This window comes from Cygnus atratus, chromosome 13, assembly GCF_013377495.2.
Source record: "Cygnus atratus isolate AKBS03 ecotype Queensland, Australia chromosome 13, CAtr_DNAZoo_HiC_assembly, whole genome shotgun sequence".
NCBI classification, from domain to species: Eukaryota; Metazoa; Chordata; class Aves; order Anseriformes; family Anatidae; genus Cygnus; species Cygnus atratus.
The window spans coordinates 20,556,602-20,572,785 of NC_066374.1; the positions used below are offsets into that span (position 1 = coordinate 20,556,602).

At 64.8% G+C, this 16,184-nt stretch overlaps 1 protein-coding gene across 2 annotated transcripts in view; it reads right to left on the reverse strand.

Moving 5' to 3' along the window:
• The window catches only part of STARD8 (StAR related lipid transfer domain containing 8), a 43,427-nt gene that overhangs the window by 5,765 nt on the left and 21,478 nt on the right, over positions 1-16,184 (reverse strand). For both annotated transcript variants that reach the window (XM_035541931.2, XM_035541930.2), the window contains exons 2-5: positions 9,015-9,086; positions 6,656-6,737; positions 3,587-3,650; positions 319-1,697 (exon numbers count right to left, since the gene is read on the reverse strand). In XM_035541931.2, coding sequence (XP_035397824.1) covers positions 319-1,697; positions 3,587-3,643 — 1,436 coding nt within the window. In that variant the 5' untranslated portion in view covers positions 3,644-3,650; positions 6,656-6,737; positions 9,015-9,086. The remainder of the gene's footprint in view (positions 1-318; positions 1,698-3,586; positions 3,651-6,655; positions 6,738-9,014; positions 9,087-16,184) is intronic.

Below are 16,184 nucleotides of genomic sequence, written 5' to 3' on the forward strand. Positions count from 1 at the left end.
CGGTTGGAGCTCCCTTCGGGAAAGCACAAGGCAGCACCAGCGCAGTGACAGCAAGCGCCTCCTTCCTTTAGAGCCGTTATCAGCAAACGAAAAATCATCCCACCCCACCCCACCCCACCCCACCCCATCCCACCCCATCCCATCCCATCCCATCCCACCCCATCCCATCCCATCCCACCCCATCCCATCCCACCCCCGTGCAGCCACCAGAGTGCAGCAGTGCACCACGCCCGGCCCTGCACGGCCCCCCGCAGCCTCTGTATCCCTGCCTGGGGGCTGGTGACACGCGTGGGCTGCCCCCCCGGGCCCCCCCGGTACCTGCAGGGCCTGGTGAGCGAGGCTCCCACGCCCGAGTCGCGGCGCTCCCGCATCTCCAGCTCCTCGGCCTCGTTGAGGGAGTTGCCCGTGCTGTCGAAGTCGCTGGCAGAGGTGCCGACGTCCGACATGGACCGCTCCTCAAAGTGCAGGGTGGAGGGGAAGGTGGGCTCCCCGCCCGAGTCCGTCTCCTCTTCCTCCTCCTCCTCCTCCTCGCCCCCGTCCTCCCCGGCCAGGCCGGGGGAGATGGCCTTGCACCAGAGCTCCACTTTCTGCTGCAGCCCCCACATGTGCTGCAGGATGTCGTCCAGGTTCTGGTAGGTCACCTCCCCGTCCGCCTTGGAGAACTCGTCGCCGCTGCCGAAGTCGGGCACGTTGTCGTACACGCTCGCCCGGCTGCCCAGGGAGCTGCAGGAGCCCCGGCGGCGGTGGCAGGCGAAGCCCCGCGGGGAGGCCGAGCCCTCCACGCTGCTGCTGCTGCCCCCTCCGCCTCCCGCCAGCCCCACGGGCTTGTCCCCCGCCTTCCAGCTGGTCAGGGAGCTGCTGCCCAGGGGGCACAGGCTCTCGATGGAGAGGGATTTGGGGAAGGTGCCCGGCTTGTGGTCCCTGGGAACGTAGACCAGGCAATCCCCCCGGCACGCCGGCCGGTGCTGGCGCTCCCCAGCAGCCCAGGTGCCGCCGGCGGTCACGGCCGTCTCGTAGTCCTCCAGGTAGACCCCGGTGCACTTCGCCTCTGAGCTCCCCTTGCCCCTGCCTGAGCCTAGCAGGCGGTTAGTCCTGTACGACACCGAGAAGAAGTGCTTTTTGCCGTGGAAGGAGGCAGATGCTCCTCTTTTAGGGGAGCTGCCCCTGGTGGCTGTGAGGTCCCCGTTACTCTTGGTGGAGTCCCACCCCGGTTTGGCCATGACGCCGCTGTTCGGGACACCCTTCTCGTCCGGGCCAGCTTTCTCTTTGTCCTTCCTTCGCAGGGACTCGATCCTCTTCAGGAAGCTGCGAGACCTTCGCTTCTTCAGCTTCTCCTTGGGGCCCTCGCGGCCGGAGGGCGGCTCCGCCAAGGAGCGGGTGCTGGAGCTGCGGCCGGGCTGGGCGACGGCGGCAGCATCGCGGGCAGGAGACGGCTCGGGCGGCGTGACCACGATGCCGGGCGTGCCGCTCGTGCTGCCCGTGCTGACGCTGCTGTGCAGGGACACGGCCTCCAGGTTGGTGCTGAGGTCGGTGAGGACGCTCTCGCGGCTGGACGCCTGCCGCATGGTGCAGTTGGGCACCTCGGAGGCCTGGGAGAGGACGTCGACAGAGCCCACCCGGGACCACCTCTTGCTTTCCTGCTGGAAAGCCCACCGGTTGCTGATGGCACACAGGTCCTCTTCCTCGGAGTCTTCATTCTGTGGGCAGTAGAGAAGAGGGGACGATCAGACCGCGGGGTCCCTCAGCACCGGTACACCCACAGCCAACCCGCTCCATCCCCTTCTGCCACGAGGCTCACGCTGAACGAGGAATTGCCGTGCCCAGGCTCGAGAGCTACATGGCGAGGGGAAGGTGCTATTTCTGTGCTACCTCCGAGCAGCTCCCAGGCACTAGCCCTGTATTTACAGTGGCATTACACGTCCGCTGGTGTACCCCGACGGGTGGCACGGTGCCCACGTACCCAGCAGAAACGCTCGGGCCGCGTGAGCCAGCCCAGACCAAAACGTGCTGTGCTGTCAGAGGGACGGGCGCAGTGAGAAGAGGAGGGCACGCAGTCACTTCTCACACGTCTGCTCACAACAGAAATGTCCCAACTGGGGCTCAGGCCTGCAGCCCCTAGCACCAAGGGGAGCCCCCAGAACCCTTCTAGGGTCAAAGCCTGACCCTGAGCTTTTACAGCTACTGCAGGAACAAGCAAGGAGGGGACAGAGCTCAGCAGGCAGCCAGGTCCTTCCTGAGACAATGCTCTTTGTGCACAGAGAAGAAAGAAAGGCGCTCGAGGCCGGGAGGCTGCCCGCAGCCACCCCGCAGGGCTGCGCACACCGGGACCCGGGCACCGCCACCAGCCCAAGCCCCGGCGTGGGCAGGGGGAACCAGCAGGGCTACGCCCCCGCGGTGGCTTCCAGGCACCGAGCATCAAACCAGCGCACGTTTGAAATGTACTGCTCATCAGGGGAAACATAAAAGGCTTTGTTATTAATATGCCGACACGTTTGTAGGCCAGAAGGGAAACCATCGGCTTCCTACTAAGGAATCTCCATGTAACTGCTTCTTCAGGAAAGCAGCACGATCGTGAGGGGGTATCCAAAATGCCAGGCTGCGTGCTTCGGCCAGCCTCAATGTCACGTCCCTTTATCTGGTGTCTCTGGACATAGGAGGTAAGGCCTGCGAGAGCAGAACAACTGCAGGAGCTGACCCCGGCTGGAGGGCAGGGAGAAAGAAGAGGAAAACGCGGGGACCAAAATCAAACCACAAACGCGCTTCCCCCTTCACAGCCACGGTTTCCTGAGAACGGTGATGGAAACAAATGAAGGAAAGCGCGAGCAGTGGTGACCAAGTAGCGTCACCTGTGCAGAAAGGCACGGGCTGGAGCTAGAAGCCTCGAGGCCTTCCGAAAAAGAAACGAGGGGTAACAAACTGCTGCTGAAATCAACGGCTTTGGGTTTGAGCTCATTGCCCGCTGGCCGCAGAGCAGTGCTAGGTTCTCATCTGCTAACTGCGACCTGCAAATTGGGTGAGCGCCCTGCCCAGCCCTGGGAGCTGGAGGGGCTCGGCCCACCCAGCACCCCCAGCACCCCCACGCCAAGCCCCGCCGCCTCGCTGCTGCTGCAACAGCTGCGACAGCCCCGGCCCCGCACATCCCGGCCCCTTCCCCCTCCGCTTCTTTGTGCTCCGGAGAAGGGGGCCCGGACGCGGGAACAATGCCCCGCGCTGCGGCCTTCCTGCCATTCTGCCGGGCAGCTGGGGGCCTGGGCGCGGGCCCGCCGACATAACGAAGGCGATGATGAAGGAGGAGCGAGGAGTGGAGATGTGCTGCAGCGGGGTCTCATCCAGCCCCGGCTCAGCACAGCCCCCAGGGCTGGTGCTGTCGGTGCAGCACGGTACGTACGGTATGGCATGGCACGGTATGGCACGGCACGGCGCGGCACACACCGCGCTGCCCCAGCCCGGCATCCCCCTGCAGGGCAGGGAGCGCTCAGCACTGCTCAGCACCAGCCCAGGGGCAGTCCTGGATCACTCCGGAGTTACTAAGGAATAATAAGCTGCCCCGCCAGCTGCGCACGTTCCCCTCGAGCCCAGGACTCACCTGTTTACGCTGAAAGTGGACTTCCAGCTTCATGGAGGCACATGTGTTCAGGGTCATCAGCCTCCTGCAAGGAAACGAGAGAGCTTTACCCGGCTGTGGCTTCCTGCTCAGCCTGCAATGCTTTCCTTCTTTTCCTATTTTTTTTCTATTTTTTGTCTCTGAGCTCCTGTTGCGCCTGGTCACCTGTCACCCAGCAGCTGCGGCTCCAGGGGTCGGACACGCGGAGCCTGGAGGAGCTCCAAGCCCGCCCCCAGCAGAGCGCAGGGTCCCCAGGCGGGCTCCCGAAGCTGCACCCTCCTCCTGCAGAGGAGGTCCGGGGGCACTCTGCACCTCCTTCACCCCAGCGCAGGAACCGAGTCACATGAGCCCTTGGCACGGCAGCCGAGGGGTTTAAACCACTCCAGCGTGCCGGTGGCACAAGCGCTTGGTCGCAGGCCAGCAGGGATTTTGCAAGCGCAGACATCAGAGCGGCACCCCGCCGCCCGCGCACAGGCACCGGGACGTCCCGGCCGTGCCCCAGCACCCGCAGCCACTCCGGCCCCCGTGTGTGCTCTACCACGGCAGCAGCCCCGGCATCAAAGGATGCCTGGCTCCCCCTGCCCGCAGCACCCCTGGGCGCTGCCGGGGCCCCTCGGCGGCCGTCCCACCCCATCGCTGTGCGCCCCGGCTTCCGCAGCTCTCCGGGGGCTTGTCCTGGGCTGTGAGCTGGCCCCACTGGTGGCTGCAGGGGGTGGTGGCACCCCTGCGGCTCCAGTGGTACCGCAAACGGCACTGCAAGCACAACGGAACTTTTGTTCCAGCACGCAAACACCATTTCTGCACAGCTGATAAAAAAATCTTAGGCACAATTTACCAAAAAAGTGGCTCATGTCCCTTTCACGATCCTGCCGAAAACTCCCGAACAAGAGCGTGGCCCCGCAGCGTGCACAAGAGCGGGCGGCAGCGTCCCCACACGGCTGCTCATCGCGTCTGCCTGGCTCCGGGACAGCGCTCGGAGAGAGGCTGCAGTGAGCGATTGTTCGGGGGAAGAAAGTAACTTGGCAAAGCAACGGCGACCGCAAAGCAAACCGCGATGGGTCGTGTTCTGAATCCAGCCTGTGCTCAGCTCAGGGTGAGGGTGACCTGGGTGCGCCTGACGGCCACCTGAGAAGGGTCACCACGCACACAAGCCCTGCAGCTTTGGAGGCAACGTTTCCCTTATCCACTAGGGCAGGAGCCGGGGCTGGGACTGGGCTGGCCCCGCTGCCACCCCTCTGCCCTCCTGGCTGGGGGGGAGCGGCAGCAGCGGGGGGACCGGGCTGGGGAAGTGCAGCAGCGGGAGCCTGGTGGCAACACGCGTGTGCTTGTGGGGAGGAGAAGGCGCGCAGGAGAACTTTCCTTGGATGAGCTGCAGTTTTCAGCGCCCTCCTCGGCTCTCAGCGAGGTATTGCTGCAGGCCCCACGTCCCCAGGCCCCCCCGGCGGCTCCGTCCCAGCGGCGCCGGCTCTGCGCAGGCTGCCAGGAGCTGCGGGATGGGGATGACCTGCTGCAGGCTAGCAGGGCACGACGACCTCCAGAATGCCTCCAGCCAGCCAGGCGAAGACAAAAGGATGTGAAAGCCCGGGGACAGGTGCACCCCCCAGCACCTCGCAGCCCCCCCAGCACCTCGCAGCCCCCCCAGCCTGCCCGCCCCGTGCTGAGCGCAGCCGGGGTCCCTGCGCCGAGCGGAGCAGCCCGTGCTGGGACAGCAGGCAGCCAGCAGCCCAGCCCCGTCCTGCCCCCCGGCCTCTCCGCTCCCCACAGCGCGTGTGGGAGGGAAGCGAGAGGCAGCAGAACTGCCAAGCACCGCCAGGTTCCTCAGCGCGGGGGCACGGCCGCGGGGACGTGGCCCGAAAGCAGACGCGGGGCTGAGTCGCCCCCGGGCAGGCTGACACGCGGCCCGTCCGGACAGACAGACAGACCGGGGGTCCCTCCTGCCGGCTGCTCGCTCTTGGTCACGGCGGTAGCATTTAGAGCTCATCTCTGAAATACCGCACTGCTTCCCTGCCAGAAAAACGCGCGGAGGCATCTCCCGGAGCTATTTTCAGCCCTGCTGCTGCAAGGAGTAGCGCGTCCGGGTGGGAAACGCTCGGCGCGGCTCTGGTTGCCTGGCGCTGGGATAACTCACGCCGCACAGCCCCGCCAGCAGGGCAACCCTCCCTCGGAGCAACCAACAGCGTGTTTATTCCAGGAACGAGAGCGGGTCGGCCAGCACAAAGTATGCCAGCAGTGCAAACCCGCTCCCGATGCAGCGCTGCTGAGCACCCGCAGCCCCTAAGGAGCTGCACAAAAGGTTAGCTAGCGGTGTGGCCTTTCCACGGAGCAGCTCTCGTTGCACAAATGCTCAGCAAAGCCCTTGTTGCGTGCTTGCTCCCTGTCGCAGGAGGCATGTGCCTGATGCAAATCTGTCCCCAGCCACCATCTCACCCACGGGCACTTTGACCCGAAGCCGGCTCACACCAACAGCCAAGCAAGATCCCTTCGCTGCGACCCAGAGGTGTGGTGTCCAGCCTCCACTTCACTCTCGGAGACGTTACTTAGCACCTTGCAAAATAAAGCGACATGCAATGTACCCTGGGGAAGCCCGGCTCTCTCCCGATGACCACACACATGAGGCATCGCCCAGAGCAGCCAGCGGGGAGAGGAGCACAGGCAGCTGGTGCAGCAAACCCGGGGCCCTTTGCACCACCGCTCGGTTTTACAGCTCACCCCTCCCTGATCCATGTTCAGCAGAGCTCCACAGGCTGGAGTTACCCACACACGAAATTACAACACGGCCCGAAAGTTAAACGAAGAGGAGAACTCCTGGCTAACGTCTGCTCTCCAGCCGCTCTGCATGCTCAGAGCACAAAGCACTGTAGTTCCCCTAGCACCAGTCTGTCCGACTCGACAGCCACGTGGCAGCACAACGCATCCACGGCCACCGCCGCAGGGACGGGCAGGCAGCGCCTGCGGGCTGGGCGCAGGCACGGCACAGCACCTGGGCAGTGGTGCTGAGCCCCTGCCTCACGCAGCTCTCTGCAGCGAGAGCCGGCCGGGAGGGGGCTTTACCTGCAGAGGGATTTGAGGGAGTCCTGGTCCAGGAAACTGTGGTCTTTCTTCACAGCGCCGATGTCAAGTGGGAACAGCGAGTCTGGGGAGGAAGGCGAGAGGAGGATCAGTGAGGCAGGGAGCCCCTGCAGCTCCGCGGGGACCGCCTGCTTCTGACACCGGCTCTCGGAGAGCAGCCGCCAGCACCCCATCAGCCACACCAGGACCTCACCTCGCCTCCCCAAAGGCACGACCTCAATAATGTGCTGCCCAAAGCCCCGTGCTGCGCCCAGCAGCAGCGGGCACAAAGTCTGGACCCCACATCCGGGTCCACAAAGCAGAGAGAAGAGGGACCTCAGTGGAGATGTTGGTGCTGGTGTGGAAAAGAAAGACCTGTGGCCTCAGCCCAGGGTGGTTTTTGGAGAGCAGCCACATTCCAAACACTACTCGAGGGAGATCTTGGCACCCATAAAACAACACGCCACATGTATACTGACCCCTTCCTCCCTCAGACTCCCTTTGTCCACTAATCCACCAGGGTCAGGAAAGCCCCTGGGGACAGCTGAGAGCTGCTAAGAGGTCCCCCAGCGTCGAGAAAGCCGCACCAGCAGGGTGCTGCCGTAGTTCCAGCATCTCCTTCAGTCCCTCAACGGCCACGGCTGGGGCTCCGAGGGCAGGCACACCTGCAGGGCCCTGGGCAGCAGCTGGAGGACCAAGGAAAGGCTCTACATGCTCAGAGCCCCTGGGCAGTGCACTTTTTGGTAAGCTAGAGGAGGGTGGCGAGGTGCCTGAGGTCCTCCATGCAGTTCCCTGCTCCTCTCCGCGCAGACCCAGAAAGCTCTGCTGGGACCAGCTGCGCTGGGCCTGGACAATTAACCGCGAGTCTACGTCTGGTTGTTAATGAAGCTATTGAGCGTAATTACCAAGGGGATGCTGAGCCCTGCCAGCTGGGGAGAAGAACAGAATGAAACGGTCATAGGATGTGGAAAGTTTTGCTCAGGGAGGCTGGAGCGAGGCTGGTTTAGTCATCGCTGCAGCAGCCGCCCTGGCCGCCCAGCGCTGCTCGGGGCCGGCAGCGGGGCCGGGGCTCACCTGCAGGACCCGGGCAGCCCGTGCACGTGGCTCTGCGGGGAGCTGCCCCGGACGAGACACCAGGCCCGAGCGGGCAGCCGGTAAAGCCATCACCCGGGAGGCCGGAGCGTGGCTCTGCTGGAAGGGGTGGGGGCGCTGGAAGCGGGCGAACAATGGCTGGCGGCGCTCCCCCGCGGCCGGGCTTCCGGCTATTGTTCTGCCGGGGGGGCCGGGCTGCAGGCGCTGCTTCGGCCCCGTCCCAGCAGGGACCCGCAAGCCCACCGGGTGTTCAGAGCAAACACAGCTGATCGGAGGAGTTATTGCAAAGCGCCTGCGTGGGGGCGGAGGTGGGACCCGGCCCCTCCAAGCGCCGTCCCGCTGGGAACCGCGGGGCACAGGCGTGGCGTGTGTGCTGCGTGCGCAGGGAGCGCGGACCTCGCTGCCAGGGGACGGCAGGGCTGGGCTGGGCAGCAGCCTCAGGGATGTGTCAGGAGGGACGGAGGAAGGAAACGTCCCTTCCCCGCATTACCCACACCGCCTGCCTGCGCTGCGCGCTCGCACCCGCTGCCCGCATCCCTAAACTGCTCGGGCACGGTCGGCAACCCAGCGCCTGCCCTGCCCTGCCCTGCCCGGGCGCCTGGGAACTTCCTCGCAGCCCTGCCCGAAGGGGAAAAGTTCAGGAATGCAGGGAAGTTAACGGCACGGCTGGTTCTCCACACCACAACCCAGTCCGAAAGCTTAACGTTTTAACATATAATCATGTAATTAGTAAGCAATCCCCGTCGTCCTGCCCTCTCCCCAGCGCTCTGTGACCTCTCCCTGCAGCCGCCCTTGGTACTTAGTTGATACACAAATAAGACCACGTACAGGCTAGGGACTTCCTGCTCATCCCCGCTGCGGGTAACGGACAGCCGTGATGTGCCGGGCAGCCTGGGGTCCCCAGAAGACATCCCCAGGCCAGGTGCGGCTGCCCAGACCTGCCTGTTCGGATCTATGCCGGCTATGGCCCCGCTGCAGGTGCTGGCCGCCCACCGGCTCCACTTGCCTGCTGCAGGGCTCCCCAGCGAGGAGCAGGGCTGCTGGGCTGCTCACCCAGCCCCTCCCGCTCAGGAGCGCCGCCCCCAGCCCACACCCCCACATCCCCAAGCTCTGCGCCCCTGCCCAGGTCGGATCCAAGCCCCCGGGCGGCAGCAAGGCCATGGAGGAGCCGCCCCTCGCCATGTGCTGCTGCACGTCCAGCCTCCGGACACCGCACCACAAACGCGGCTGGCCCGTCCCCAGACCCAAGAGAGGAGGAAGCGGCTCTCACCTTCATAAAGCTGGGCATACTGCGGGAATCCTGCCGCCCGCAGCCAGTCGCAAGCTTTCTTGGCTTCGATTTCTGAAACAAAGCAGAGAGACGGTCTGAGCATCGCGCCGGCCAAAGGGATGCTGCACCGAGAGGCCGCTCTCCGCATCGGGAGCACTCCAGCATCACCTGCGCCTGTCTTTCACGTGCACAAACCAGAAGAGATGACCGAATGCGAAACAGCGAGGCCGGGAAGCAGCACGTGCCTGGGGGTGGCACCACGCTGGGCACGGGGCAGGCTCGCACTGCAGGAACTGCCCAGCTCTGGATGCCCCGCTAGCGCAGGACAAAGAGGACGTGGCACAAGAGTGACAGGCCCGCAAGACAGTTGGAACCTCCTGATAATGGGATCACAGAATCACAGAACGGTTGGGGTTGGAAGGGACCTTGAAGACCACGTAATCCCACCCCCTGCCACGGGCAGGGCCCCCTGCCCCCAGCCCGGGCTGCCCAAATCCCATCCCAGCACCGCCAGGGATGGGGCACCCACAGCTCCTCTGGGCAGCCTGGGCCAGGACCTCAGTGCCCCCAGAGCGAAGAATTTCTTCCTTATATCTAACCGAAATCTACCCGTTCTTACTCTTTGTCCTACCGATGTCCTACCACCGCTCCTTGAAACGTTTTGTTCCTATACCCACCAAACCAAATGAAGTGCTCTGCCAGGCAAGAGAGGAACGTCCTTATCGCTAACAATTAATTCAGAGCCCATCGAAGCTTAGGGCTGTTCACTTCACGCGTCTTTTGCAAACATCCTCCAGAAAAGCCTGCCAAAGGAACCTTTTATTTTCCCTCCCACTTCCCCCATCCCGACCACCCCCTTCTTTTCTTCCAAGCTCGCCTTCCTCCCGGCACGCAGGGCGCCCTGCTCGGCGCACAGACCTCTCCCACGCAGGGGGGAATTACAGCGGCGCTGGGGGACGCGAGGGGCCGGCGGCCCAGCCACCAGAGCCCCGACGGCTTTCTGCTGCCCCCTGCCCGGCCCGGGCCTGTTCAGCTATTCCCAGGGAGAGCCCATCCAGCTGCCAGCACCACGTTCTGGGAGATTGCTCAGATCTACAGGGCCTGAGGGAAAACAGCCCGAAGGCAAAGCAGCCGGAGAAAGCTGCTGTCCGGTGCCAGCAGTCCATCTGTCTGCTGAGACCTACAGTTCTGACGGTGACAGGCGTTTGACCTCGAATGTAGAAAATGTGACTGCAGCTTCAGACCCCTGCCCATCCCTCCCAGAAGCTAAACCCAGCACAGACTGGGATCGAGCCTGATTCACCAGGAGTTATGGCGGTGAAACTCCCCAGCGTCATCACCCCCCGACAGCCTCAGGTGAGAGCTCCGCTCCCCTTTACAGTCACAAAGCTGCGCGCACAAAAGGGGTAAAGCCGAGCAGTTCAGTTAAGGACAGGACCCAGCCAAAACCCGCGACCCAAATACTTGGGACGTTCTGGGGAGGTTTGGAACGAGCACCTGAACGCGGGTCCAAGCTGCGCAGCTGCCCTCAGCCGCGTCCTGAGCCCCGGGGGAAGGGCAGGGCTCAGAGCCAGGACCCCTCGGCAGCCCCCCCACCGCGGCACGGCGAGCCCAGCGCTCGCAGCCCTCACACCACGGTGCCCGGGGGGGACATGGGGTGGGTGACACCGAGCTCCTCACGCTGCCACCCCACGCTCACAGCCACACAGCCTCGGCCGGCCCCTCCAGCACCCTGCCCCTGCCCCTTCCCCTCCTTTGCTCAGGGCTGGGCCGTTGGCCGGGGGGCCACCACGGCCAGAGGTTCAGGTGCCCCCAGCCAGGACGAGGAGCGCAACCCTCCCAACCCGCTGCTGCCCCACAGAGTCCGAATCCCCCCCACCCGCAGGAAGGGATGGGTCTGGCACTTCCACCCCCCAAAAGGGACAGCAGAGGGAAGGGAAGGGCAGCCGGGAGCAGAGCCGTGCACCCTCCCGGCGTGCCCTGGTGCCCCGCTTACCCCTTACGGCAGCGGGACCGAGCCGGTAGAAGAGCACGCCTGAGGTGCCGGACGGGTCTGCGCAGGGACGTGCGGGAGCCACGGGACACCCAGCGCAGCCACGGGCAGCCTGCGCCCGCCGGAGCCCCCGCACATCGCCCCGTGGACGCGGGGAGGCAGAGCGAGACGTTTTGGTCCCCCCGCAGGCTGCCGGGGCCACGCTACCCGTCCTCGCCCCGCTCTGGAGCCGGGCACCCCGCTTCGCCTGCTGCCAGCGCCGTCCCCAAAGCCCCGCGTGGAGCCCCGGCGCCCGCCCTGCCCCAGCAGCCGCAGGAGCCTCCCCGCGCTGGCACAGAGAAGGCTTCCAAGTGTCCCCGTCCCGGACGGAGCCGGCCGCCGGCTTCCTCCTCCCACCGCCCTTTCCACAGAAGTACTTTCCCAAGGAAGCACAGGAAAGGATCTTTCCGAGTCTCGATAAGAATGGGCAGAAAAACACTCGTGCGAATGACACAGGCAGCTTGTGAACGGCCTGCGGGGGACTCGGCGGCGGCAGGACCGTGGCCGGATGCCGTGACGGGGTCACCCATCGCGAGCCGCGCCTGCGGTGCCATCGGGGCACGGCGCCCCGAGGTGCGTGACCGTCACCACCCCGCGGCTCTGGCACCGCAAGCGCACCGCAGATAACGGCGGGGTCTGTAAAGCCCGGAGCGCTGCCATCGTGGATGTCACAGACGTCGGGGGGGGGAAGAAGGGCCGGCCAGTTCCTGTTATTTTTAGATGGGTTTCCTAAGAGGACGTATGCAACCCTTCCCTCTCCCTGTGTTTGCATTACTCCAGCTGTCGGTACCAGCAGCAGCACTCCGGCCTGCTGGCCAGCTCACCCAGATTTGGCAGAGGAGTAAAGACACAGACACAGAGCTGCTGGCGCCTTCCATGAACGCAGCTGGCAGGTAGATGGGCAACCCGGTTACGGCTCCCGCATCAGAGAGAGCTCTCCGTGTGAGCTGAGCTCTCGGCAAGCAGCCGGACATCCCCACGAGGGAAAGCCAGCACCAACACTCCCGCTGGAAAAAGCTCCTGCTGGTGCACAGCCCCTGCAAGCCACCAGAGAGTCCCCCGGGCAGAACACAGCCCCTGCAAGCCACCAGAGAGTCCCCCGGGCAGAACACAGCCCCTGCAAGCCACCAGAGAGTCCCCCGGGCAGAACACAGCCCCTACAAGCCACCAGAGAGTCCCCCGGGCAGAACACAGCCCCTACAAGCCACCAGAGAGTCCCCCGGGCAGAACACAGCCCCTGCAAGCCACCAGAGAGTCCCCCGGGCAGAACACAGCCCCTACAAGCCACCAGAGAGTCCCCCGGGCAGAACACAGCCCCTGCAAGCCACCAGAGAGTCCCCCGGGCAGAACACAGCCCCTGCAAGCCACCAGAGAGTCCCCCGGGCAGAACACGGCCCCTACAAGCCACCAGAGAGTCCCCCAGGCAAAGCTTCTGCCCTCCTCCAGCTGCTGCTGGGTGGCACGGCCCAAGGAAGAGGCACCACAGGCGCCCTCCCCATCCCAACGCTCCCGTCCCCAACAACAGGGACAGGCGGCTGCCCCACACAGGTCCCCAGGGACGAGGCCCCGGCAGCACGGGGGCTGCGCCCACTGCTGGGACGGGGCAGAGGAACGAAGGGATTTGGGAAGGAGATGGCAACTGGGGCCGACCGCACGTCCCAGCACCCCGCAGTGGGGATCGGAAAGTGAAAATGAGGTGAGAGGCTCTCATTTCGCTAGTCAAAGTGGAAGAAAAGGACAAACGTCCCTCTCGCACCCACTCGGCAGCACAGTCCCTGCACCACGGCACTGCACACAGCTGCGGGACGGCGCGGGGGCAGGAGGGGATGTTTGGAGGCTGGCGCTCCCCCCTCGAGTCCGCCGGGGACACAGCTTCCTCACGCCATCGCTGCCAGCTCCGGGAGTGGGCGTGGGTGGGCAGACGCCCGGGAGATGCAACACAAGGTCAGACAGGTCTAAAACGAGCAAGCTGAATCACTGGGAGCAAACGTAATTACTGATAGGAAAAGCACTTCCCAGAACCCCGGCTCGGCACTTTCGCTTTAAAATAAATGACAAAAAATGGAGAAGCAACACCCCAGGACCGAGCCTCTCCGAGCAAGTTTCCAAATTCCCCGTAAAAAGCCCCCCCCACCCAATTAGTGAGGGAAAAGAAAACCACACCATCACATCGCCCCTGCATTACATCATGGAAAGCCAGGAAATCGGACGCCGGGCAGATGCGAGCGGGAGCAGCCCCCGGCTGCCGTGCGCCAGCGCGGGAACCTCGCTGTGTGCGTGCGTGTTTTCTTTCCATCGCACTTCAAAATCAACTGTTGCCTACAACACTGGATATGCAGAAGCTCAGCTTCTCTTCCTGGCTTGTACGCAGAAGTCCTCGCCTATTTTTACAGAAAGAACAGAAAATCCCGATACGCTTCCTAAACCAGGGGTCGGCGCCGCGGCCGCTTCAGCTAGCGAGGATCCGAAATGCCCATCTCACACGGGAAACCCGCTGCCCACGCCTGCCAGCGGTTCTGGGGCCAGCAGCAGTGCCGGTGCCACTCAAGTCAGAGGACTCAGTCCTGCCTGCGGCGCCCAGCTCCGTGCTCAGAGCGACCAGCGCCGGGTTTGGCATCACTCAGGCACACCAGAGGGCCAGGTGCGGACCCCTCGGTCCCGAATGCCCGCACCCCTCCCCCTCGGCGGGCCCAGCTGAGGACACAGCCCCAGGTCTGCACACCCTGCTCACCCCGAAACAGCGCGAAGGAAACAAAACGACGGGGATCCCCCCATGCCCTTCCCCAGAGGCTTCACAGCAGGGGAGGGACAACGGCTGCAGCTGCTGGCGCCCGAGCCCTCGCGCCAGGAGCAAGCCCCGCGCTGCCGCCCACGCCTGCCCAGCTCCGGGTACCACGTCCCGCAGAGCGGGCTCTCCCCGTGCCAGCCGGGTGCCTGGAGCCGGGAGAGGGCACCGAGCCGCGGGCATCCCCCGCCGCGCGCGGGCTGGCACGCTGCGCTGAGAACTGCGGGCCGTCTGCTGCCTGCCCGCTGGCTCCCAGCGCGACCCAGCAAACCGCAGGGATTTCAAAGCTGCAAGTGCGGAGAGGGCACGGAGGCAGGAATGAGGAGCTCGGCTGGACGCCGTCCCAGATGCAGTGGGTTTCCATAATTAACCTTAGCACCGCGAAGAGCTCTCACCGGTTTTGGGAACTGCTGCTTGCTCTGTCACCAGCGGGGAATTGTCCGGACGCCTCCGCCGGGCTCCGAGGAGCACCGTGGCACCGTGCGGCCGAGCTGCAGCAGGGAGGTGACGGTGTGGTGGCACCGCCAGCCCCAGACGGCACCGGAGCCTGTCACTGCCCTGCTCACGCTCTAGATGTGCGGCGCGTGGTGCAGGATGAACCAGGGGAACACCGCGGGGAACTGGCTGCCAGAGGCGACGCAGAGGCGCCGTGCCCACGTGGCTGTGCCACCGTTGCCTCGCCCCTGTGAGGACAGAGGCAGGGCTGCCCGCAGTGCTCAGTGCCCAGCGGGGTCGGGCCTGGGGAGGGAGAGGCCGGCCCAAAACCACCCACGCAGCACCACAGCTGCACGTAACTCCAGCTACTAGCTGAGCAGGACGGCTCGTGTGTCCTTTCCTGTAAACAGGCCCACCGTTAGTCTGGGTTCTGCTCCCTTCCACTCTCATGGAAGTTGAAGCGAGATGCAACCAGGTTTGTTTCCGTCTGTACTTTAAAGAGGAGAAAACTCCTCCCCTTTCACTGCGGGCGCTGGGGCGATACAGCCCCGCATCACCTCCGGGGAAGGCAGCGCTCATCTCCTGCGGCAGCGCAGGCTCCCCTCCCGTGCCGGGGCACCACTGCAGGCCCCGCGAGGGAAGGCTGAGCCCGCAGGAGCCGTGCGCGGGGCCCTAGGGTGCACGAGCTGCAGGAGGGGGCGCAGGACGCGGGACACGGCGGGTGGCACAGCCAGAGCGAGCCCGGCCCGCCCGGCACCGCCGCGGCTCCCAGCCACCCCCGGCTCCTCGCTGCGGGCAGGGGCCGGGGCCGGGAGCCGGCGGCTGCTTCTCGCTCGGTTTGAGGCTGAGCCCGGCGGCGGGCTGCACAAAGGCCGGTCTGTGTGCGAGCTCGGTACGGGGGCTGGAAGCGAACGCGGTCACTTCCTCCCCTAGGCGTAATTATAGACAGGCGCTCCCCACAAGCATTTCCACTCCTCGGTGGCTTCTCGCACCTCTGGCCACCCCAGGATTCCTCCTCGTGGCCCTCGGCTGCAGGCTGCACCCAGCAGCCCTCAGAGCACTGGGGCGGCCGGGGTTAGATGTGCAGAGGCTGCGGGCTGCCGCTGCGGAGCAGGTGTCTGGTGGGCACGTGGGAAGGGACGGGGCGCCCACGGAAAAAGAAACAAAGGGCCTGGAAGGGCCAAGACCCTCACCCGTCCTCCTCGCTCCCCACCTGTGCTCCTCCAGCTGCTCCGAGCCCAGCAGTGCACGGGCAGGGCAGGAGCCCCCACCCCGGGCAGTTGGAGCCCCCGCTGCAGGAGGACAGCCAGCAGGACCCCCCTGCCATGGCTGGAGATGGCAACAAGCAGCGTGGGTCCCCGGCTCCAGCCCGCGCCGTGCTCTGCCCCAAGAAGACGGGGCGGCGCTGGCACGGCCGACAGATTGCGTCTGACCTGGTCTGGACTCAGGGTTGAGCGGGCAGTGTCTTCTCTTTGGCACTGGTCATGTTATTCCCTTCCCGGGTTTACAGACGACATTCGCCCTCGTTTGCTGCCTGTACCTACACAAATGCACACATACGTACAGGGGACAGAGAAGACAGTTACGAAGAAGGTGCTGGTGTGGCTGAAGCATCCAGCAGGGCTGCAAGCGATGCCTGTAGCGGTGACCGCACTGCACCAGCAGGAGCTATATGCTTGCAGTTCGCCACCCTTTGACAAGCTAAGAACAGCGAGCCACTCCTGCACAACTCAAAGGAGAGAGCTGAAGGAAAAACACGGCACCCAGATGGGTAGAACAAAAAAGCAGCAGCTCTGCAGCAGCCCTGCAGCAGCTCTCCACATTTCCCTCTTTCACACACACACGCAAACAATCCTGGGCCTGCAGTCGGTGAGCAAACCAACCACGGGGACAAACAGCAGCCTGCAGGTGTGCAAAC